The 25,308-nt window shown below is 50.5% G+C and overlaps 1 protein-coding gene across 2 annotated transcripts in view; it reads right to left on the bottom strand.

The window, feature by feature from the left end:
* The window catches only part of PCDH19 (protocadherin 19), a 59,652-nt gene extending 34,350 nt beyond the window's left edge, over positions 1–25,302 (bottom strand). For both annotated transcript variants that reach the window (XM_026848591.1, XM_026848592.1), the window contains exons 1-2: positions 23,144–25,302; positions 19,736–20,063 (exon numbers count right to left, since the gene is read on the bottom strand). In XM_026848591.1, the coding sequence (XP_026704392.1) occupies positions 19,736–20,063; positions 23,144–25,284 (2,469 nt within the window). In that variant the 5' untranslated portion in view covers positions 25,285–25,302. The remainder of the gene's footprint in view (positions 1–19,735; positions 20,064–23,143) is intronic.
* Between the last annotated feature and the right edge of the window lie 6 nt (positions 25,303–25,308).

Raw genomic sequence — 25,308 nt, 5'->3', positions numbered from 1 at the left:
CAAGCGAGCGGGTTCCCGTGGGGTCAGTCACAATATCCATTCCCAGGCTTTGAATCCCCTGTGCCACCAAAAGCAGCACAACTATGATGATTACTTCCAGATTTTGGACAAAACAAGGGTGGAAAATCTGCTTCCCTGGGCTGGGGGTTTGCACCCTTGGCGAGAGCTGCCTGCTCTGCCTGCACCAGCACGAGGGTGGGCTGCCTGCCCTGCCCTCACCAGCATGCTCCCACTGGGGCACGAGGCAGCCCAGCAGTTTATGAGGCCTCTCCTCAGCCATGGGATTATTCGTCAAGGTTATCTCCATGCAGGCTAGGGGATCAAAACAGAAAAATAAAAAAGAAATGAGATTTTTCATGGAGAAGGGCTGCTTTATAGCTTGCATTATTCAATCGAAGTTCACTTGATTTAATTCTAGTTCATCCTGCGGAGTGCAATCACTTACAGAGGCAAAAAGACAGGGAAGGAGAGTGTCTCCAGCATGTCAACATTGTAATTGGGAAAGGATCCCCTCCCTCTCTTAATGAGGCCCAAAGAACAAAGTCAAAGCACAAAAAAGAAGGAAAAGCTAAGTGTGACTGGCGCCAATGAAAGTGTGCTCTTCATAAAGTGCATCATCAAGAGGCCAGCCCTCATCTTCTTCATTATTTTGGCAGAGGGAAACAAGCCATAACTTTTCCGCTGATCAGCATCACTCCTGTAGAAATCAAAGGGGAGCCCAGCCTCAAGCCCAGCCTCGCCCTTCCATGTCCAGAGCCAGGTATGGCAAGGACCTCCTGAACAGCACTGCCAATTCTTATCTCCTGTTCATCATAACATAAATAAAGGATGCTCACGCTTGTCAGGATCTGACTAGCCCTTCAGCCTCTGCACTATGAATAAACAATACATTCAAGACATCAGGAAGCACCGAATAATACCTAGCATAAAGTCTGTTGTCTCAGCCTGCATTGTTCTTGGAGGAGAGAAACTCTGCTGTCCTCCGGCCTTGGGATTTGCTTTCCAGATGCAGGCATGTTGGTGTCAATGCCATCAAAGAGAGAGCCCTGGCTCTGCACACAGCTTACCAGTGCCTAATTTGAAAAATGCTTTTAACTGCTGCCTTAGCAACACAAATATAAATATAACAACGTACACACTCCGAATCGAGCAATCAGCAGGGAAATTTTAAACTTTTTTTCCCCCCCAGTGGTTGCTTTCGGTTGAGGACTGCCAATTGCATTACATTAAAAAAAAAAAAGATGTACAAATGTCAGTACAACTCTTCTTGACCTGGACATCGGGGGGTTGACTTCCCCGTTAGCAAAAGGTCCGTTAGCAACAGGGCGCTGCTCTAACAACTGTTCACTCTCTGCCTTAGGAACAGAAATAAACCCCAGAGGATCCAAAGGCAGTTTAAGGGGAATTAATGCAAGTGCCAGCAGAAAGGTCAGTGGGCTGCAGCCACTCTGGGCATGACTAGTGCTATGGACTGATGGAGAAATAGAGGATGCTGGCTGGGGTCGGTCACTAGGGTTGGGGTGACATGTCCTGGGCTGTGCCAGGAGGCTCAGATCAGTGCAGCCATGTCCTTGCCGGCCTGCCCGCCTCGGGGCCGATACCCAGGATCTGGCTCTTTGTCACTCTTCCCTCTTTTCAGCTCTTTCAAATGTGTTTTTTTTTCAAACCAAACTCTGTGGAAGTGAAAATCCAGCTTTCCCCGCTGTGTCCAGATCCAGACTCTTGAATGGGGGGTTTGGCTCCTTGGTCAACACATCAGCCCCCCAGCAAAGTCCATGGTTGTTTGAAACTGGACCCATCTCTCCCGACCCGAAGTGACAGGTATCTGTCCCTCCACCAGCCTCCGCCTCTGAAGACGACTCTTAAACCATCTCAACGCGGGTTTCTTTGCCCTTCTTCTCACTTCAGGGTGAAAACATTTCTATCTTTCTACAAATTATTGTAAACCTGCTGCAACCTCCTGCCAAAGCATGTAGGGACCCTTCACAAAATCAGCTTCATAAAAATGACACATTTAGCGCCACTTTTTCAGGGTTATCCCTTGAGCCTCTTTTTTTCCCCTAAGTGTCTTGTTAATAAAGCTTGCATGTCACCCTTTATTATTAAAAAACAAAGCGGACCTTTCTCCAATGCTGCAATGTGCATCTCTCCTTTTGGGTTTCAGAAAATCCTCCCGAAACACGCAATGGCTCCTCATCCTCTGCATCAAGCTGCACATCTTCACCAGGAACACCGGTCTCCTGACCTTCCCTCCATGCTGCAGGCATCGTCGAGGACCACAGAAATGGCAAATCATTCCCAAAAATCCACTGGGCCTCCCTGGTGGGAAGGGTAGGGCTTGCAAGACCACTTTTAGTCCTTCTGTATCCTCAGTCCTGTTCTCCATGGGCCACTCAATCACAGGCTCCAGCATCTGCAATAAAACTGTTGCTGCCTGTTAGGAGATCTCGCCAGCACTTAATTCTTATGATTTGAACTATATTGCAGGTGATATAGAATTCATGCAAATTATATAAAAACCCTCCAGCTGCACTTGGGAAACAGGGAAAATTTCAAAGTAAGGACCAGGTCAAATGAAGTACACACCAGCAATGAGGGAAAGTCATTATCATTTAGCAAGCTGCTTATTTATCCCATGGGAAATAAATAAGCGGTCTGAGACTCTTTCCTGCCAGGAGCAGGCATAGTACGAAACCCCACCAAACATCAAAATCTAGCCCCAAGGCCCCAGGAGGAACAGCCAGGCTCGTCCTGATGCTCTCACACACAGCGAGGTGGCTGGTCTCTCTTCACACACTGACGGGGGACTCACCAGATCCAGGGCTGGGAGCGGATCACAAAGGATGTCAGGAGAGAACTTCCCCCATTGTGTGTGACGCCACGTAATTAGCCCCTGCACTGCCGGCTGCTGCTGAGGACACCGCTGCCTTGGAGCATCAGTCAGAGGCCAGGACTGGGGGCTGAAGACCAGCCTAAGGTTGAGCTGCACAGAGCTTGACCCACCTGAGGAGCTCTGCTCCCCCTTCCCCACGCTCACCACCAGCTCCGCTCAGGTGCTGATGGCATCTGCAATGTCTGCAGCTGCGGGTTAGGGCCCTGAGCACCACAGCCACAGCCTGGGAAGATGTAGCAGGAGAAAGACATGTCTTTCCCAGTTCACTCTCCAACATTGGCACCTCCCGACATGGTGGGTGTCAGAGATGTGAGAGCAGCAGCAGCCCAAGGCTTTGGGTTAAACGCCCGTGCAAACTCTACTCAAATAGCTGCTAGTGCTTCCACCATGGGGGAAAGTCAGCAAATGCTGATGGACACAGTGGGGTGAGCGCTGCCTGCATCACCCCAAGGAGCCCACCACCCTCTCCTCAGACAGCCAAGCTGTGCTGCGGCTCTGAAACCCCCTTTCTGTTTGGAAAGGACCCTCCTGGCCACCGGTCCCCATCAGCAGCTCCAGCCCGCTCCATGGACACTGGAGCACAAATCCAGGGGAGAGAGGCAGAGGGATGCACCTCTGCTGCGTCAACAGCCTCGGGTAAGACGGAAGGAAAACATGAAGCAATTCGGCTCTTATTAAGGAGCATTTAAGAGTCAGTCACCTGGAGGAGTTCAATAAAGGTTAAAAGGATCTGACCTCTGGCATCTCCCTTTGCAGCCATCTACCTATATCCCAGCTCACTGCTAAAGCCTATAATACACGAGATTGCAAACTGTGAACTAGCAACATAGTGTCTCTGAAAAAGTAAGTGCATTTAGCATCTGATATTGATGTTTTATAATTAGATGTAATACAGCAGATCATTTTCCTGCCCTTGATCAATGAAACCAGGGTTGGTTTTGGGGTTGGGCTTTTTTGCAGACACTCTGATTGCTGCCTAAACCAAATGGAGCGGTGCCTCACTCGGTTCAGCAGGAATGAGCAGAGACGAGGATGTGCAAACACAGCATCCATTTAGATTTACTATCCCCGAAATATAAACAGAATATTTATTTCTGACCTTTTAAGCACTAATTCCAAATTTAATGAGGCACAATGAACATTCCTCAGAGCCAGACTCCATGGCTGCTTAACACCACTGACCCTCTAATTATTAGTGCCGCTTAAATAAAGGGCATTTGGTTCTGATGGACATTATTAAACACTGAAGGAACTGAGTCCAGCCTCCATTTTCTCTTGATGAAATAAAAAGCATTGCGGAGAAATCACTGGGAGAGTTCATCCTTTAGCATCACCCCGTTCATCAGCGTGAGAAGTATCAAACCAGACTGTATTACAGCACAGGCATGCCCACTAATCCGTGCTGAACTCCTGTCCCCTCCCCAAATAAATACAGGCTTTGTCATTTTTTGTCTGAAAATGTATCAGAGGCAGGAGGAAAGGAGCTGATGTGATGTGATTTTGAAAAAGGGTATAGGATTAGAAACCCAGATTGAATCCCGAGAGCGGCAACACGGAATGAAGCCATAATTACACTCCTGAAAGCCGCAAATAGTGTCACCTGGTTGATTTTGTCAACGTATCAGAAATCTACAATATGGTTATGAAGAGCAAAAATGCAATAATAAAAAACCTGCCTTACTTTCAGATGGCACCTATAACCAAAAAGCTCTTGGGTGGCTGTGGCACATTGGTCCCTCCAGCAGCACCGCTGGGGCAGGCACCCGCTTGGCACCACCTCCTCAAAGTCGATCAAAAAAGCAAAATATTGACCCAAAACAGGGGCATGCTTTCCAGGAGAAAGCATACAGATGCCTTCCCTGGACCGTGAGTAGCCAGGATGCTGGCGATGCCCCAGCAGCTGCCCCGTGCTCCCCCCTGGGGCTGGGGCAGGAGGGATTTTGGGGCAGGGGGGCAATGTCTCCCGCCCATGTGCCCACCAGTGGGCACAGGGCCGAGCTCACCAGCCCCCTGGGGCACAGCTTTCTGTGCAGGCATGCTGCCTCGATACACCGAGGAAAATTCCCTCTGGGGATATAATAGCCAGTAAACCTAATAAAAAGGTTTTTTCCCATCACCTATGCCTGGGACTTTCAAATGCGTAATGGATCCATGTACACGGCTTCCAGCCTGGACTACACCCCTCCCTAAGTAGTGCGAGAAACAATCTGGATCTAATCAGCAGCCCCAAGGTAATGGGCCATGACTTACAGATTTGTTAAAAAACCTTTCAGAACTGTCCTTTCCCTGCCTCCTGCCATTAGGAATGAAAACAAATATAACAGAGGAACCTTTTTTTAAATGTTCCCATCACTAGGGCTAAATAAAACTCCTTGTCATTCACCTTCTGGAGCGGCAGGTCAGACCGATGCGTTTTGTAGGGAACAGGAGAAATCACAGATTTGTCACTGCAAAAAAAAAAAAAAAAAAAAAAACCAAAAATCATTGCAGCTGAGTTAAAAATAGCAAAGGCGTGAGATGCCGCTGCCAGCTCGGCACATCGGAGTGACGGGATGCCGGGGCGGCCGCCCCGCTGGCTGCATCCCTGAGCTGCACGAGCCCTGGGGCAGGCAGGGGGCACAGGGGGCACACGGAGATGGGGCCGGGCACCGAAACGGGCAGCCAGGCTGCCACGGGGCGCCTCGCTCCGCTTCTGCACCCCAGAGGAGATGGGGATGCCCCTGAGGCAGCCCAGCGTGGTGGGCAAGGGGGCTTGTGGTAGCAGACAGGATTTCCCCACTTTGTGGCTTAGCGGGGAGAAATTCAGCCAGGGGTACCTAGACAGGTGTCGTAGCAGGCAGCAGCACTGGGAGCAGCTGGGGAGGGGAGGATGGGTGGCACGGAGACCTCGGCCATGCCCTGTGTCTCAGTGCAAACCCCATTTCTTCTGATTTTTGAGCAAGCAACGAGCACTTCCCGTATCACCCACACACCCCACAGACAACTTCATCCTACGGCTTCACTGGAGGCCTGATCTGATCCCACGTGTGCCCTGGCACGTTGCTGTGCACATCCACACGCGGCTCTGGGGTGAAACCTCCGCACCAGCAGCTTTCACCTGGCTTCAGCTAAAATTCCCCAGCAACAGCGGATAACAAAACTGAGGTGAACACTGCCCCGTGTGCTCATCCTGTTAGAATTTACATTGTTTATCTGTATTTGCATGGGAAGGCTTGCAATTGGTGGAAGCCAGCTCCCACTCTAAGCCTCAGGGGGATTTTTCTCACAACAAAATTATTTATCAAAACATGTTTTCCCCTATTTTAATTTTTTTTTTCCTACTTGGGCAGGAAAACACATCTCTCCAGCCCACAAAATTACCCTGTAGCTATGAGACTGACCGCAAACCTGCGCAGGACTGGCCTTCCTCCCTGCTGCCATCGCTGTCCTCAGTGGCCGCAGCACCACGTGCAGAGCCTGGGTGGGGAGCGGGATGCAAAGCCTGGCTCGGTTCAGCTCAGCTCAGCCCAGCCCAGCTCAGCTCCCCTGAAAACACACTGCCCCCCAAAACATGCCACACTGGCTCCAGCATCCTTGGGGACACACCAGAACCCTCCTAGAAGCCCTTTCTCCACTCTGAGTCATTCTGCCAGCTCAGGGGTGCCAGGAAATGGAATAATGTAGCCCAACAAGAGCCTGTTTTCTCCAAGAATAAACTGTAGGGAAATAAATGATAATAAAGTGCTCGCCAGATTAGGGGATCTCTGCTCCAGCGCTAACTGGATGCCCCTCTCCATCCCCACACTGCCCTCTCCCCCTGCCCGACAGCCACCCCACATTATTAACAGCCTGGTAAACACAGCCTGTTGGTTATTACAAAGATGCCAAAACCTTACTACTTCTTGTTCCTTCCAGTTAATGTACCATAGCCGAGGATGAATTGCTATTACAAGGAACTAAAAATAAAAATGTTTCAGAGGCCGTAATTGGCTTGTCTTGTTGGGCTTTTTAAGGAGCCAAAGTACCAGTTCCAGGCTATTAGCCCTAAGGTTGTAGGAGAATAGTGTAAAATATTTCTTCATTAAAACCCTACCTTCTCCATAGAGGTGTTTTTCTTTAGGGTTTTTTTCCCCCCTTTCCATCTTTTTTTTTTTTTTATTCTTTTCTTTTTAAAAGACGTGTGTTATCAAATAAGCTTTAGTTAAAAGAGGGCTTCGAAAGCCCAGAGGTGATATAAATAGACAGGGCTCGGTGCAGCTGGAGAACCAGCCAGAGCCTTCACTCATCTATTCAGGTCATTTTTCTACAAAACTTATGTAATATTCCTCAGTCGCATCTGTAATCTTGGGCCATTTTTAATAATCAGCACCAAATCTTGCAGTCTCTGGGGAGATGTGCTCTGTGCCAGCAAGAACCCAAGCCACCAGCGTGGGACAGGGACCAGCACCATCACAGGCTGCCGTCCCCCTGTGAGTCAGTCAGGGGTGCCCAGGGCACTCCCTGGGATGGGGACTCTGGGTTTTTTTTTCCTTTTGAGGCTCTTTGGTGCTACTTGGTTATTAAGAGCTTTAGTTACCACCACTACTCAATATCAGCAAGAACCATGACAAAGCCAAAACCATTTGTTCAACCCTTCTTTCGAAAGAAGCAGATGCTCTGCTGAGAGAGAGCACCAGCCATCCTGATGAGGATGGTGACGATGCCCCAGCAAAGCAACAATTTACGGGCATGACTTTAAAATGGGCTTTAAGTCCTGCCATGTGCAGAGCCTGTTCCAACCGATGGGAGCACCTTGGGGCTGCCCTCACCACTCACACAGAGCCAGGCACAGCAAAGGTCCCTCTGCGACTATAGCTCGGAGCAGCACGGCATTAAAATAAATAACAGTAATATCAATAATGATGATGACCAATCTCTAGATAACACTACACAGCAGGGGAAGCTCAGCAGAAAAATTACAACAGACCCTTTTAGTCTCTGCTTCTGTGCGAGGAGAAGGATGACACATTCCTTTGTGAAACAACAACCCAACGGGTATTTACTACTTTGATTTTGTGATTTGAAGGTTGCTGCTAGAAGACAACTATTTCTGTTAGGTACAATTGCTATTTTTTGATAGCGTCTAGGCAATACCTTGTTAAAAAGGGCAAAACAACAGTTATTAATTACCCTAATTAACCCAATTCATGAGACACATTTGTGTGGCTGTCATGACAACTGCTTTGACTAACTTGCCAAGAATAGCTTAGCTGTCCATTCAAATAAATCCCTGATAATTACTAGTCTAGTTTACTGGGCTTCTGTGATAATAATAATTAGTGCTACTGTACAAAAGGTCGTGCTAAACAGTTTATGAATGATGCATTTCGCATGGTGATTACATGAGTCACGCAGCATCCAGCAAACGGACGCAGCTACGTTTCCAACGTGGCAAGATGCAATTAGATGGGAGCCTGTGGCTGCTCTGCTTGCGGACAGCAGGGCGAGCTGAGAGGGAGTCATTAAGGTCAGAGGAGAAACAACCAAGGAGAAGTTGGGTGATGCTGGGAGGACCACTCGACAGCCAGGGTGTCCATCTGCCTGTCTGTCCAGCCACCACAAGCCAGGAGAGGGTACTCTACACCTAATGAAGGCAGTGGTAGACACCAAAAAGCTTCCAAGCCTGACCTGTCACAAGTTGATATCTCCCTTTGCCACCTCATTTCCCTCCCTGTCAATGACAGATAATCATGGGTCATCTCCCTGGCTTTGGCGTACTTCCTCATTATTAGGCTTCAGGATCAATGACAAAAGGGGGGTCAGGTCACCAAAGGCAACATGAGCTGAGGGTGGACAGCTCCAGCCCTCTGTGTCTCCATCTCTACAGGAAAAAAACCCTCCAACCTGCAGTTTGGGTGTCCCCACGACCAGCAGCAGCTGCAGCCTGTCGGGCGGTTGCTGGCTGTCCTGCAGGCCACAGGCATCGCTCAGCCCAGCGTCGCTGCTTCCGTGGCTGCTGTGGGCATGAGAAGAAAGGGCCACCTCCCCCAGCGCCTTCCTGCGCTCCTGACATGGTTAAGCTTTCATTCACCTTCACAATGGGAAATCCAGGCCCAGCAAATGACATTTTTCCTTTGCTGAGGTTTGTAAGTGAAAACTGATCTGTGGGATTCCCTCTGGCTGCACCTATACAGAGGCGAGAGGGGACAGGACCGCAATGCCACCACCGCCAGTGCTGCAGAATCCTGAAAAACCCCGGGGCAGACAGGGCAGCGGGGCAGGGACGGAGGCAGCACGCTCACATTTAATAGAGAGGACAGCTGTCAGCTCCCTGGAAATCTATGAAATCACCCCATTTAGAATAAATTCTGATTAAATACCACATATGGTCCTTATTGTCCGTCCCTTGTTACCTATCACAAGAGGCATCTGCATGTAAACAGGGTCTTAATCTGCAAATATTTGTCTGCTACAGCACTCTCCTCCCTCACCCCCACCTGAACTTGCAATTATTCTTATTGATTGACTTTAAGAGAGCACCACGCACATGCCTCGAGCTGCCACGCGCCAAGCAAACAAGGGAACAACGCCGGGCTCCGCTGTAATCATTACCAGGGCGAGCAATTGCCCTGTCACACATGGCAGGTTATGGCTTCAGACTGGAGGCAGCAAGGCCAGACAAACGCTTAAAACGTCGTTACAGTGTGAAAAGCAAGGATGTAGAAATGACACCTCCTTTCTCAACAAATCTGTTCCTGAGCATCTCCCAGCTCTGCAGAGATTTCATCTCGTTAAGCCTGAAGAGCCAGCATGGCCCCTGGAGGGGGGACACGGGCTCGCGTCCTCTTTGCGTGCCAAAATAAACTCTGATAAGGACATTTTCAAACTGGGGAAAGATGGATTTGAAGTTCTGAGAAGGATTTCGGTCCTGAAGCCTGAGCCCAGGCTACCTGTGCATCACCTGCAGCCCTGGCCAAAAGTTATGTACTAGAAGACGAGGTGCTTTTATCAGACCAGCGAGGAGAAATTAGGGAAACCTGATGCTGAGCAGAAACTTCTCCAGTTTTCCCAAGTGAAGTTTGCAGCCTGGTTCAATATGTTAGTGCCTAATGAAGGTTTCTCCCATATTCTGCAGGGTATAATCATTCTCCTCCTAATGAGCGTGTGTTAATGGCATATTAATGCTGACAACAACTAAGTGCAGAGAACAAGAGATGAACATATTCCAAAATTTGTCTTTTTTTTTCCACACAAAGTAATCCGTTGTGCAGCTGAGCGAGCCCCAGCCCAGCGGGAGCCCGTGGCTCCCATGGCAATGCTGCCTCCTCTGGTCCACGGGCTCACCACGGGATGCAGAGCCCATATGGGACCATGGCTTTGATCTCTCACTAACCCAACCCCTGCAATTAATTGACGTAGAGGGAAGGATCGCAGCCCAAGCACGGTATTTCCCCTCCAAACAGGGGACACAGCCACAGTGGGGGCTAAACAAGACAGCAGAGGAACTGCTCGCAAGCATCTAGAAAAGCGTTTCACGGGGCAGACAGGTTTGGATGCTGTTTCTAAGCCAACAGCCATGTGGATTTGATTACTAAATGTCACTGAAGCTGGGTCCCTGCCAGAGCATCCAGATGTGAATCTGAATATGAAAAGTCCAGGAGGGAGCAGGTGACGGGAGTTACAGACGTGGGCACCAAGCCCCCATCCCGGTGCTGGCGTCCCAGCCCATCTGCATTTGAGTTACCAAGTTTATGTCAGCTCGCAAGTATGGAAAAGAACACACATAAAATGGGTGATTTTCCTGTTTTTTCATCTTTGTTTGTGAAGACGGCTCCCAAAACACTGACAGCTCCCCAAAAGTAGCATCAACCTGCCCCACGGGCGTGCTGCCCACTGCCAGGCACTGCAGGGAGGTGCGGAAGCCTAATTCCCTAATGGTCTCACTCCCGTGTGCTCCCACCAGCACATGCATTTAGACTTCCAGATCGATAATCAATGCTAGAATCAATAACAGGGAATTTAGCTACATTATAAAAACAGTAAAATCAGCCAATACTGAGAAATGACTATTGAGTCCTGTGTTTTCTGTACTCACTTAGTCTAATAATGGTGAATGATATTTTCCAAGTACATTATTCAGCAATAAAACTGCCGAATTATTTGATCTCTTTCTAACCTTTATGATTCTAAGCACTCTTTTTGACCCAGATTGAATGAGGCAACATCTGCAGAGCCTTTCACAAAATTGTACTCAGCGTGCACTATTGTAGGTCCGCTGCCAAAGATAAATGTTATTATTTTAAAGCCATCATCCTCCTAATAGATGAGCAAACGCACTGCATTAGCATAGCCTGCAGAGCTCGAGCACGGGTGAGAAAATGCCAGAGGGTTTTTGCTTAATGGAATTTTACATACCTGACTTAGGATGGGTTAATGCAATCCAGCAACATGGGAATTTTAAAACCTGCCCTGTGGCATACACCTGCCATTACAAAAGATGGTATAATCTGACAAGCTCCAGATCCCCGTGAGAACTAAGAAGGATTCACGTCCAGATCTCCGGTGGCCAAGAGGGCATCGAGACGAGGACCTCATCTACACGGCTCTGACGCACACAGACCTACAGTGTTTATCACAGACCCGCCCGATGTGCTGGGTGTGAGGAGGAGGAGGAGCAGCTGGGGTTACCTGCCGCGCGCTCAGGGTTTCCCTCAGCGGGTGTGTGAAGCGCAGCGCCTGCGATGCACGTCTGTCCGCTGCAGTGTTTGCAGCCGCCGCCCTCCAGCCTTCGCCACTCTAACAAGAACTCACCATAATTCCATGTTAAACAGGGAGTCACTTTGAGGCTGAGTACTAATCACTTGGCCAGCTGACATAAGCCATTACTTCACTCCAAATTTAGACTAGAAACTAGAGGAAGACACTGAAGCGATGACGCTGCGGTCTCTTCTCCAACAAACCCTCCAACATGTGCTATGGGCAAGCTCTGCCCCAGCAGACACAGGGAAATTGGGAGCTGTCAACAGCCTCATTGTCCCTTTGCTGAACCCTGGGCAATGGTCCCTTGGGGACGGAGGGGACCGGGACCGCAGGAGATCCCAGGAGACAACTCATACCACAGCCCTGTGAGGGTGGCACTGCCTGCAGAGCACCCCATCCATTGCCAATTCAGAGCACGCTCTAATTTAAATTATAATTACACTTATAAGTACACAGATTACAACTATTTATGCTACAAATAAGACCATCCTGTATTTTAATTAAGAGAAAATGATTGGAACTCAACTATAGCCTCTACTGGGAACAATATCTAATCATTTATTGAAGCAAGGCCATGCCCAGCCCTGTAGGCGGCCTGGCAGGGAAGGGGGAGTGGGCAGGGTTGGGGGTCCCCCCATCTGAGCCCTCACACCAGAGTGGGAGCCACCATCCGAGGGGGCAAGAGGGGCGAGAGGAGGGGTCTCCCAGGAGAGATGGAGGGCTCATCACTGGAGAGCCGGCAGGCAGAACCTGTGGATGGAGGTGGGCAAGGGACAAAGGGCAGGCAGGGCTCTGCCTTGCCAGCTGAGGGGAATTTAGGAAAGACCCAAGCAGGGCACCCACAGAGAGGGCAGGAGCCTGAGGACCTGGGAGGGCACCTGGCTGAGAAGCTTCTCTAGCTCAAAGCCCTCAGGAAGGACTTGAGGAGATGGCAGCTGGAAAACACAGCTCTTCCACAGAGCCAGGCAGATGCGCAGAAGGTTATTCAAAGGCTATGTGCACTTGGCCTTAACGATACCTTTGCACAGAGTGTGTGCTTTATGCAAAGTAAACGACAGGGAAAAACCACAGAGTTTAAATCGCTCAATAGAACAGGAATTCATTTGGAAACTACTGTAAGAAAGGTCACAAGTATCATGCAAGACCACCCTTCTGATGTAATTTAAAAAAAAAACCCAACCTTACTATAAATCTCTCCTAATTTAAGGGAATTAAATCTTATCTGCCATGTAAATATAGTTACAGGGGGGTTTTTTATAGACTCAACAAGTAAGAGTTATGCATGAGGAATTCAAATTTACTAAAAGGAAAACAAGACAAGCCTCTCTGCTTTCAGCAAGAGTGAACTATAAAACCCAAACCAGTAGCATAAAACCGAATGAAATATATATATGGCTATATGACATATTATATACTTATTTACATAATTAGGTACAATATGTAATAATTCTATACACTTTATATGCTTATAAATACATTGTGTATATCATATAGCCTATAGTACATAACAGATAATATATAAGACACACAGTAGGTAATATATAATCATACAATCACATCCATGTTGAGCACTCCTGGTCTTGCCATCAGAGGACAGGGGTTTTACTGTTAAATACAGCTTGGCTACTGCCACTACACCACACACCAGCCCTCATTCCTCCACAGACCCTTGCAGCAAACCCCCTTGGTCCCACCCAGCGGGGACACTGCTGCGTGCTGGAAAACCCCTGGAAAACCCAAATCGGTGCTGGGATAGGGTCGCAGCCCCACACCACCCTGCAGAAAATATATGGCTTAGTGGTGGACTTGGCAGGGTTGGATTTACAGTTGCACCTGATGATCTTAAATGTCTTTTCCAACCTAAATGATTCTATGAGAAGCCAAAGCCTGTTGAACTAAAGGCTAAGTCACAGCGCAGCGAGCGTGGCCGTCAGTGAGAGACATGGTTAAACGTGAATGGGAGCTGGCGTATTTATCTCTGTTGCAACGTATTCAAATGAATTTTTCCAAACGGAGAGCTTGGAGCGATTACATTAGGAGATGTATAATTTGGTTAGGCTGACCTCGGGACGGAATAAAAAGCTGCTGATTTCCATAATGTCAGCCTCCGACGCTTGGAGAGGTCAGGGAACATGCAGCAATACAGAAAACACTTTGGGAGTAGTTAAGCCGAGGGACTTGCTGGGACTTGCGATTTCGGGGCACATTAGGGGTGAGTAGGGAGAGCATCCAGGGAGGTTTGGGGTTCCCACCCCGCAGGCTCTGGTGCCCCGGGAGGTGCAGTGTGCCCGCTGGCTGCCCTGGCAGGGCCCGGCGAGCTCTCCCCAGGGAGGGGATAACCAGTCGCTACCTAAAGCTGAAAGCATCGCTCCTCTTCGGCGGGCTCTCAGAGAATAAAGGTTGCCGCTAGCTCCCAGAGAGGGATGCACAGGCACAGAAACACAGAGGCACTAATGAGAGCCATGACCTGTGCTTACCCATCGCGGTGCGCATCGCAGGCACAAAAAAGTGCTGAGTTACAGTGACCTCCCAAGGAGAAAACAAGACTGGCAACGCTCGCTGCGAAGTCAGCCTTCCGACTAGTCGAACATCATCGCTGATAATGCTTTAATTATTCTCCCCGCTGAAAATAAGCCTTATTTCAACAGCCTGGCATGTCTCAGCACCACAAACTTTCTCAGGGTTGGAAATTATCTCCTTTATTTTCCCCCTGCTCTATACACAGTATTACTCAGAAGCAAGCCAAATCCCTTCCAATTATGTATCATGACGTTTCCCCAGCGTTACACTAAAGCAAGGCCCTTCACTTCTAAATGGCATGGTTTATAACAAATTGTCTGTTATACCAGACAGAAACTGATTTCCTCAAACCCAGCATATTAAAGTGAGTACATTCATTCTGGTTGTAACACACAAAATGTGATTATAACAGACACTTTGGGGGCTTTTTAAGGCTAGCGGAGAAGAGGAGGATAAGCTGGAGGGGAAGAAAGAATTGACAAGTAGAGAAATGACAGAGAAAGAGGAACAGCCACGCTGATTTCATTTCTTACAAAACAAAAATCTTAGTGTGTTGGAGAAATGTGCTTTAGTTAACACCGCCAGATAGCCAGAGCAAAAACTGCCGGTGTCGCCTGAAATGAAAATTGCTCTATTGTGCTTAGAAAACCATTTCCTACAGTTAGGAGAACGCTTTCCAGGTAGTAAAAAGCATATCTGAAACCAACAGGGCCTTATCCTGCAACTGCTGCTTGCTCAAATAATCCCCACTGCCACAAGGAGCCCAAACGAAATCAGTGTGAGTGAGGATTACGCAGGAGTGTATCAAGGTTGGGGGATTAGACCAGGATTATCACTAAAACCAGTAATTCCCCATTTTACTGATGGTGGCCACCAGCTCGGGAGATGGCAAATCACCACAGCCACGACCCCCCCAGGGCTGGGGCCGGACGCAGGTCTGGGAGCTGTGGGGCATGTGGGTCCTTGGAGGACTCGAGTCCTGCTGGATCGGTGGCTGCTCCACCTTGACCTCCTCCAGCGGGACCTGCCAAAGTAGCACCAGAGCAAGGCTGTGACTGATCCACACCCCACTTATGGTGTAACAGCCGTGCTCCTGCTTCCCTGTCGCTGCTACGATGGAGCCATCCTGGACCCCCAGTCCTGAACCTCCATGTTAATTCCACCTGTGAACATCTGGCCTCTCAAACAAGGCTCATCCATTCCCATTTCACACCTCCTCACCTCTCCCATTCTGGGTCCTGCCAGGGACCAGCCACCACTGCAACCCCAGGGCAGGCATAGGGGCAGATCAAGCTGCCATGCCCCGGGAGATGCTCCGCATCCCAGGGCAGCACGTGATGCTGCGGCACCATTTCCCAAAGTGGCAGAGATTTTGGATGCAAAACTGTCTCTGAAACACAGACACAGCCACTACACACACATTGGGTTTTTTTAAAACCATGAAGTCAAAATCCAGGCATGTAAGTGTTACCCAAAGGTGGCTGCTCTGCATGCGAGTCGTGTCCCGCAGATCCTAAAAGGCTCAGCATTCAGACCGGTTTCCACACCACCCCAATGCAACGTGCATTTTTATCAAGGAAGCTGCTTAATGGCTCCTATTAATTTTGATTTTTAATCTCCTGGTACAACTTCCAGTAATATATGCACAAAACTTGACAACAAGCCCTTTTGGTTTCAAAGCTGACTTCTCCTCCAGCTCAGTAGGAAGGAAAAAAAAAAAGCCCTCGGCAGCAGCAAAGCCTCTGACCGGCAATGCCCTTGCAGCTCCAACATGTCCCACTTGCCCTCCTGCAAAACAAGTTGAAATACTAATGGGGGCCAAGCCTCCCACTGTCAGCCACGATCACCAGAGCTGCTCACAAATGCTTTTTGCCATTGCTGCTTACAGTCACAAGGATGCTAAAAGGCCATGGGCAGGGGTCCCCAAGTGGTACCCCAGCACCCAAAGGACCACTGCATGTCCTGAACTCCCCCGGGACATCCCCCGCCACCTCCCGATGCTCTCTTGGCAGCTGTGCCCTGTCACAAACTGAGCTGGCAGCTGAGCCCGGCCCCCACCCAAGGGGAAAAGCTTTTCAAGGGTTGTCTCAAACTTCTTTTGCATCCTCAGAGTGGGTTTACAGCCCCCACTCTTTAATCCTTTCTGGATCAGTGGGGAAAGCTGAGGAGCACCAAGGAACCAAATGACCACCAGCACGGCACCGCCAGCCCCGAGACCTGCCACTGTGCATACCGCTGCGGCGCGGGAGGAAACATTTCCGGAAGCTCCACAAACAACCCATCCTTGGGGACTTTTATTTCAAGGTTCCTGACTGTTAAAGTAAATGAGCTTCACATTAAAGACCAGCTACATTGGAAACACACCGCTGCCAGGACAGCGCGTGTCTGCAGAGGCAAGCACTTACTCCCAGCCACAACCATCATATGCTAAGTGACACCATCAGCGACACGTTTACCTCTGTATTTTATCTTTTATCAACGGATGCTTTGCCTTCCCATCAGGAAAAGTCACTCCTAGGTGGAGCAGCAGCAATATCTTCCCAACGCTGACACCTCCTAAAGGCTCCCAGGGGAAATGCCGGCAGCCTCGTCACTGGAGGTGATGCAAACCAGCCCAGACAAAGTCCCGCTGGATGCACTGAAGGGAATGGCTTGGCTCTGGAAAGCCTGGGCAGGAATTGTATTTATTAAATCGTCACCACCTGGAGGTGTACCAATAGCACACTTCAAAGGCATATCATCACACCGCAACACCTGCTAAGGCACCGACAGGCTATGGTGGGTATGAGGCTGCGATGCTCCCCCGTGGAAGCACCTTTCATGGAGTTTCTGTGTCACCCTGTGTGCCAGGACAGGGATGTCACTCTAGTCACCACTGAACCTACTCACTCTCAGGGGCCACCTGGATTTTTAGGAGCCAGTAGAACCCACACCGCCAGCAAGATAACTTCCCTTGCAACAGCTGGAAGCATAATACTGGGACTCTGCCAAAAAACATAAAAATTCCCACCCTAAAGCAAACTTTTAAGCAACTTCCAGTTGAGATTTCTCCTCCCCGTGCCCTGGCCCTGCCCTTTTGTCCAAAAGCATCCCCAGGGAGCGAGCAGATCCCTGTCAGGACATGCTGCTCTCCCCGAGAGCACTCACCCACGAGCTGCTGGTCCCTTAGCAGGACTGAAGAGCCACCAGCTGCCCTCCTGCGCGCTTGCAGGGCTGCTGGAGGGCATGTTTTAAGCTGACACTTCATGGCACTCATTACAAGAGACACGTTTATTTCTCCAGGCAAGATACCAGCTCTTTGCAGTGCATCCCACCTGCACGAGTGATGGGGAAATGAGGCGAGCTGGAGGAACACGGAGAAGCAACAACAGTCCCGGCTGCCTCACATGAGGGTGCGCAAGGTGGTGGGAGTCTTTGGAGAGCACGTGCCACCCAACCCCAGGCTAACCGCTACGTCCAGGAGGAACACGGGCAATGTGGTCTTCTGCCTGCAGCTGCCTGTTAACTTTATCAGCTGCACTATGATGTTCCCGATGGTCCTTCCCTCCTTCCCAGCACCACAGACCTCTCACTGACGGCGCGCACTTCTGGCTAATGCCAACACGTGATGGATTTTATGACTGAATTTTGTCTGTGGCAGTGAATCACAGGCTGACAGGGTGCTCCTCTGCTTGATGCCTGTAGCAAGGCACCAGCCAGAGATGTGCTTGAGACCCCTCTCCAAAGGAGACCGCTCCAGAAAGGCAGGGATTCCTCAGGGACCACTGCCCCCAGCATCCCAGCAATGATGGTCACCCACAACCTTAGGATGCACCCCCCCAGGCAGCACCCTGAGCCCCAGCTGGGACTCAGCAAAGAGCACAGGCAAATCTGAGCATTGATGTGATGGTGGTGTTTCCTGCTCCCGGCCTGCCCAGGCACAGCGCAAAGTGCAGGTGGATTTAGTAGCAGCTCCTCTGCCTTATTTAACCAGAGAGAGACTTATCTCAAACCGCTCTGACTCAGACTCAGATGCAAAGTCCCTGCCTCTCTCCATCGGGGCATCTGGAAGGAGCAGAGCCCGCTCAGCTCTGTGGCTGGATACATGCAAGTAGAATATATGAGTGCTTATATCCAGGTCATTTCTATTCACATATTGCTGAGAAACTCTATTACAGTCTTTATATGAACATCAGACATTAAATCGAGGTTTAATTCTCTGGACCAGCACTGAGCTGCTCCCGCTGTACCTTCCCAGATGCAGGGGGAGCTCCCAGCCCCGCAGGCACAGACGGCTGCACTGGGCTGTGCTGGTGCACCTGTGCAGAAGTTGCCTCCTCACAGCATCTCAGCGGGTAACCCTGAGAAGGCAATGCCGTACGGCGAGGAGCCTGCACAGGCGAGGGCGAGAGAGGTTCAAAACTCAGGCTGGGCAGAAGAGGGCTAAGCGCCCACGATCTGTGGAGGAGATCCTGACAAACCCCTCTCGACCGTCCGGTCATTGAAGTGGTCATTTGAGTGACCAGCAGTTGGGCTGGGAGCACCTCAAAACTGGGCTGACACCAATACGTGACCTCTCAGGAGCTTGTTCTGCAGCCTTAGTGGAGGTTAAACACCAGGGTTCAACAAGCATTTTGCCAATACAAGAGCTGCAGGATCAGGCCCGCCGGCACCAGTCCTCTCCAGCAGCCCTGCAGACTCTCTCTTAGAGGCTCTGCTCTCCATAGCGCAAGTATAAAACTGAAGCAGATCCACTGTCTTCAGCAGCATCATTTTGCATTTACACCAGCACACTGAACGCAAAACAGAGCAAGCCATAAATATTTCAGCTGCTTTTTCAGCTTTGTTATTCTGTTCAAAGCAGGAAACATGACAAACCTTTGATTGCTTTGCTTAATACCAAACAATAATTCAAAGAGAGACAAACAAGCAACATTAAATGATGCCTGTGATGTACAGGAAAGCCGATGAATTAGAAGAACCTGATGAGGATGACGTGGATCGGAGCAGCCCCTTTCCCTGCCTTCGGCAGGTACGACGCATCCCTCCCACGCCAGCCGGCATATGCCCGTCCTGCACGGCCAGGGGACGGCACCGGGCCAGGCGTGCGGGCGGTCACGGCACGGCATCCTGCGCTGCCGGCATCCCCAGCACGACCCGCTGCCTCCAGAGCAACAGCCGCCAGCACCGCTTTCAACAACCTTTTAAAAAACTCCTGTGAAGGCAACGAGCATCTCCTCCCTCGAGCATCACCGCACTTAAAATCCACTTGCAAAGCTGCCACCTCCCAGGCTCCCGGCAGCACGGAGGCAGCCTGGCCTGGCCCACGCGTGCCGGCATCCCTGCCTGGGCATTTCTGAGGGTCTCTGCAGTGTCTGGGGGTGAAACAGCCACCCCTCACCATGTGTCAGGGCTGCCCCAGAACCTGCAAGGTGGGTGCCCGCCGCTCCGCCCTGCCCGTCCTCCATCACTACCTCATCCGGGGATGTCCAACACACGGAAACCGCCACTGCCTGTTCTCTCAACATGACGTTTCGGCAGCACTTACACCAACAGACCCGCAGGCCGCGGTCCATGTGCAAACCCATTACTGATGTCCCAGGGGCACGGGCTGCCCGCACTCACCTCTGGCAGCGGCATCCCGTTGATGATGAGGTCGGGCTGCTGGGGGCTCTGCCCCGTGAAGGTGTGATGGTAAATGTGGTTGGAGCCGGTGTTCCTGTTGTTCTGGCTCTCCACGTTGAGGAAGGTGCTCTCGGAGCGGCGGCAGCCCAGCGGCAGGGTCTGCTGGTGGTAGTCGAAGTAGTTGAGGGATGAAGTGAGAGAGGAGCAGCTCACAACGTTCATTTTATCCGTTTCTTCCACATCCCGCGGTACCAGGCGGATATCATTCTTGCTGATTTTCTTCTTCTTGCTTGATTTCTTTTGATGCCCGTAGGAGTATTCTGCAATTCTGGGGGACAGAATGAAAATGAATAGCTGAGAGCATCCCGAACCCTGCCCCGCTAAATAACAGGCAGAAACCCGGAGGGCTTGGCCCCCATCTCCATGTAGGCTTCTTAGTCATGCACATTACGTCATGTTTCGGGTCTGGTGGCATGACACGGTCTTTAGCTTATTTTCATATGTATAATGCTTTCAGGTCAAATATGAAAAATAATGGGAAGGAATAATGCCCCTGGTTTTTTGTAGTGTTTGTAATTGCTGATATTTAGTTACTAGGAGTAAAGTCCAGCCTGCAGAAGAGAAAAATGGAGATGTTAAAATCCATGAACTGAAAAGGGTACCTGCATTCATTTCCATGCATAATAAGGATTTTAAAAGTGATTTAATTTGGTCCCTGTAATGAAAATTCAAAATGAATAGCAGATTTTTTTCCCAGTTCATTTTCCATAGCAGTAAATAAAGCAGACCCAGAAGCAGTCCTAGCTGGCAAGCTCTATTCTCTCACACTCCAAAGGCTGTTTGTTTATTAATGCTTTATCCAAATTGCTGGTGTTTTGACTATCTCCTGATAATACCTGATAACTTGAAATCTTTTCTCCAACCACATCCTATTCCTCCCTCACCCCCCCGACATGCACACCCCTTTCTGCTGGGAAATGCTTTCGCCTTCTAGAAACTGGAGAACAACAACTGTGTTTTGCAAAGAGAAATGATCCTTTTTGACCTTTTTTTTTTTTTACTGCATGCCTTTTTTTCTCTGCCTTTCTTTTCCCTCTTTGCTTCCCACCTGCCAAAAGAATGAACTGATGAAGTGCCTTGTTTGCCTTCTGCAAAAACACTGGAGGAAAAAAGTTACCATAAAACACCACTCGACCAAATAATGACAAATATGACTGCACCTTGCATTAACTGGCTATGCTCAGAGTGACTGTGGCTCCTCTTTCCCCAGGGAGCAACACAGCCCCAGCCAATGCCCCACAGATGAATTTGTACATGCACAGCACTAGGCAGCTCGGTATTTCCCAGGGAAGCTCATCAAATCCTACCCACAGTTAGAAATACACATTTTAGAGTCGGGACTTTGCTCCTCTTCTTGTTACGGTAACAGCATTAAAAAAAATAAAAGAAAAAAACAAAAAGAAAAAGAAAGACAAAAAAATCCAATAGCTGCAACAGAAATAATGGGATGAATAAATAATACAATTTATCTAGAAAGGCAAATATTGGACAAATATTCCTGTTCCAGAAAGCTAATTGCCTGAGCATGAAAATGCCACCAAGTCGAACAGCTCTCATATAACCTTATGTGCCTCATAAATTAACACATGCTATGAAAACTCTCCAGAACATCTAAAATAAGGCACTGCAAAGCCTAAAGGCACGCACCCAGCGTGGGGAGAGGGTGCCCCATGGTCATAAGCCGCTGCTGAGCCTACCTGGCGCTGCTCTACCTCTGCAGCTGACTTCTCCTGCTCAGATGCACACTGATAACAGCCCCTGCATCCCCCTGAGCGTGCAAATACATCAGGGGAAGGCAGGGATTTCTGTTGTGCCAACAATCTATATGCTGCTGACTCGTCTAACAATGCTTGATGAAGCTTTAATTGTTTTGTTTACCTAAATGTTTAAGTTTGGCAATGCGAGAGCCCAATTATTTCCTGCAGGCATTCATTTTGCTGTCCTTTCTCTATTGACCAATTATTTAATTAAACTGCACTTCATTAATCCCTAAGCCGTCACAGTAAACCCAGGGCTTATACATATGTGTGAAGCTGTTAGGGGCACCGCCACAACGTGTTTTTTATCCATTCAGGTCCTATTCTCTTCTAATGGGCCGAGCTGGCAAGAAATCTGGTGTAGGAGCTTTCACTTGAAGCTAGACATCCCATAATACAGCACAGACCGACCTTTATTTGCAGATGATTTTTCCCCCATCGAGCAAAAAGGCTTATAAACGCACTTTACGCTGTGAAAACGGGGTATAAAACCCAAACTCTCCGGCATTATTTCTGCGTAAATAAAACTTTAAAGACTGCACATCCCTCTGCGCCACAGAATTGCCGGGGGCGAGCGTGCGTTTCCAAGGTAGAGCAAAATTAATTTCCATCCCTCCCCTCTGAAACGACTCGGTGCCGAAGGAATGGAGAAGTCATGGCTATTTCACTAGTAACAGGATTAAACCATTTATGAGGCATTGCAGCTGCTCTTTTATGGCATCTGATTGATATTCATGTGTGGTTAGCATTTGTCTCCTAACTTGTGTAACACAGAGAATAGTAAAAGAGAGACAATAATCGCCGGGCTGTTACATATTCAGGGGACTGGATTTCCCCTATCAGCCTTTCAGCGGCTCCGGGCGCGGGGCTGACCTCCCCTCCGGCATTTCGGACCCAGGAGCACGCCTCCAGCCAGGGCAAAATAACACAGCGCCGCAAAAAAAACCCTCCCTCGCCCCATCGCTCCCAGCCCAACCGCCCGCGCCGGGTGCTGGAGCAGCGTATCGGGGGGAACCGGGTGATTTTCACCACTATTTTATCCAGTTGGCTCCATCGTCAGCCGTGGCGAGGAGCCGCATCGGGCGCACAATAGCTCTTTTGAACGGCGAGCGAGGGCTTACGGATGCCACCGCGGCCGCTCGCCCCGTCTGCTGCGGGGATGCTGCGGTGGGCTGAGGGGGTGTGTGTGTGTGTGTGTGTGTGTGTGGAGGGGGGTGTTCCCCCCTCACAAGCACTGGGGAGCTGCGCTGGGGACCGGGGGCTGCCCGCGGGAACCAGCCATGCTGCTGGAAAACTGTTCTCACCCCCTTTCTGCGACGGAGCGCATAAAATCAGGGATGCTGCAACAGATTGTCAAGCCGCACAATTAAGTCGATTCGTTACTCGGCACAGATTTCTGTGCTTCTCCCAGAGAACGATTTTTTTAAGCTTCGCAGGAAATTTCCTTAAGAGGGACGCGAACCGCACTTTTGTTCCCAAAGCAAATGTAACACCACCACCCCCCAGGGATACAGCAGCAAATGGAAAAGTAACTGTGACAGCAAAAATCAAAGCAGACCCGGCAGGTGCACAGAAACAAAGATGTCTTTACCTGCAGTTGTAGGTCCTGATTTCCTTGTTATCCCTTTTGCACTTGACTGCCACGAAGATCATGGTGACAAAAAGAATGGCTGCGATAGACCCCAGAGCAATAATGAAAATCAGGGAGAGGTTAACAGATCCTATGGACTCCTGGGCATCCAGGGCTGGAGACAGGTATATCAAAATCAAGGCAGAAGCCGAGAGAGATGTTTTCCCATGGTCGTGAGCCACCACGATCAGCTCGTAGGCTGTCTTTGCATTCTCCCCAAAGGCTCTGGTGGTCCTTATCTCTCCATTGACCTGGTCTATCTCAAAAAATCCTCTGTCTCCTTCCACCATTTCGTAGGAAAGTCTGCCATTTTCACCCTCATCGTAGTCGTCTGCCTTGACCACTGTCACCAAGTAGCCGACCCCCGCGTTCCTGGGGATGTACACCTCCGCGGTCCCGTTGACCAGCGGCGGGGCCGTGATCACAGGGGTGTTGTCATTGACATCCAGGACAATCACCCTGACGGTGGCATTGCTCTGCAGAGAGGGATTACCCCCGTCTTTTGCCAAGACCTTGAACTCAAAGGCCTTCGTCTGTTCATGATTGAAGGACCTCAGAGCATAGATATCTCCGGAGTTGGGGTTGATGGAGACATAGGTGAAGACAGGCATGTCCCTAACTTGGGAGGGCACAATCTGGTAGGAGACACTGCCATTGAGGCCCAGGTCAGGGTCCCTGGCTGAGACTGAGAGGAGGTAGGCCCCCGGGGTGTTGTTCTCCTGCACAATGACCTGGTAATAGGGCTTGGAGAAGTGGGGATGGTTGTCATTCTCATCCGTGATCTTGACAGTGAAGGACTTGGTGGCCTGCAGGGAGGGGACGCCATTGTCCTTGGCCTGGATGGTGAGGTTGTACTGGTCCCTCTGTTCCCGGTCCAGCCGCCCGTCCACCAGGATGGTGGAGAAGCTCTCATACTCCTGGAGCCGAAAAGGCACATTGCCCAGGAGCTTGCACTGCACCCGCCCGTTAGCCCCAGAGTCACGATCCGAGACCCGCACAAGGGCGATGACGTACCCTGGCGGGGCGTTCTCGCTCACCTCCACCAGCTCACTGTTGACAGAGAGCAGGTTGATGAGGGGCGGGTTGTCGTTGGCATCCTGGACGCTGATAGTCACTTTGCAATGGGCAGGGATGGAGTTAGGCCCCAAGTCCTTGGCCTGCACGTCCAGCTCATAGACGTGACCCTCCTCGTAGTCGATGGCACCGCTCACTGTGATGAGGCCGCTCTGGGGGTCAATCTGGAAGAGCTCCCGGGCCCGCTCGGAGACGTAGCTGTGGAAGGAATAGAGGACCTGGCCATTGGTGCCCTCGTCCGGGTCAGAGGCGTTGAGGCGGATGACCGGTGTACCTGGCGGAGCATTTTCAGGCACGCTGACGGTGTAGGCCGGCTCCTCAAAGAGTGGGTTGTTGTCATTGGAGTCGATGACGCGGATGCTCAGCTCCACCGTGCCGAAGTTGGGCGGGTCACCACCATCCAGTGCCGTGATCACGTAGCTGTAGTGGGACTGGGTCTCGCGGTCCAGGCTCTTCTCCACCACCAGCTCGGCAAAGCGGGACCCATCGCCCCGCGTCTTGGTCTCCAGCCCGAAGAGGTCATTGGGGGTGATCTCATAGCTCTGCACACCAAAACTGCCCGAGTCCGGGTCGTAGGCACTCTCCAGTGGCACCCGGGTGCCGGGACTGGCCGTCTCCGAGATTTCCAGCTCGATCTGGTCAGTGGGGAAGCTGGGCGCGTTGTCGTTGAGGTCCTTGATCTCCAGCTTGATCACGCAGATCTCCATGGAGCTGGACATCACCTCCAGTGAGATGATGCACTTGGGGCTCTGCCGGCACAGCAGGTCCCGGTCGATCTTCTGCTTGGTCACCAGCAGCCCCGACCCGGGGCTGATGTCCACCAAGTGGGGGGCCGAGTTGGAGACCACCCGGAAGGCAGCGGGCTGCCGGGGGTCCAGCACGAAACCGGCGTCCCGGGCGTCCTTGGCGACGTTGGCGATCACCGTGCCGGCCCGCTGCTCCTCCTCCACCGAGTACTTGAGGTTGACGAGAGCCCCGGCGCCGGCCCACAGCAAGGCGGCCCCCAGCAACGCCGGGAGAGCCCCCATCGCCGCCACCGCCCCCGACGGCCG

Source organism: Athene cunicularia (assembly GCF_003259725.1).
Source record: "Athene cunicularia isolate RWA chromosome 4 unlocalized genomic scaffold, athCun1 chr4_part3, whole genome shotgun sequence".
Lineage (NCBI taxonomy): Eukaryota > Metazoa > Chordata > Aves > Strigiformes > Strigidae > Athene > Athene cunicularia.
The sequence above is the reverse complement of the archived record's forward strand: the minus strand, read 5'-3'. Positions and strand labels throughout refer to the sequence as shown.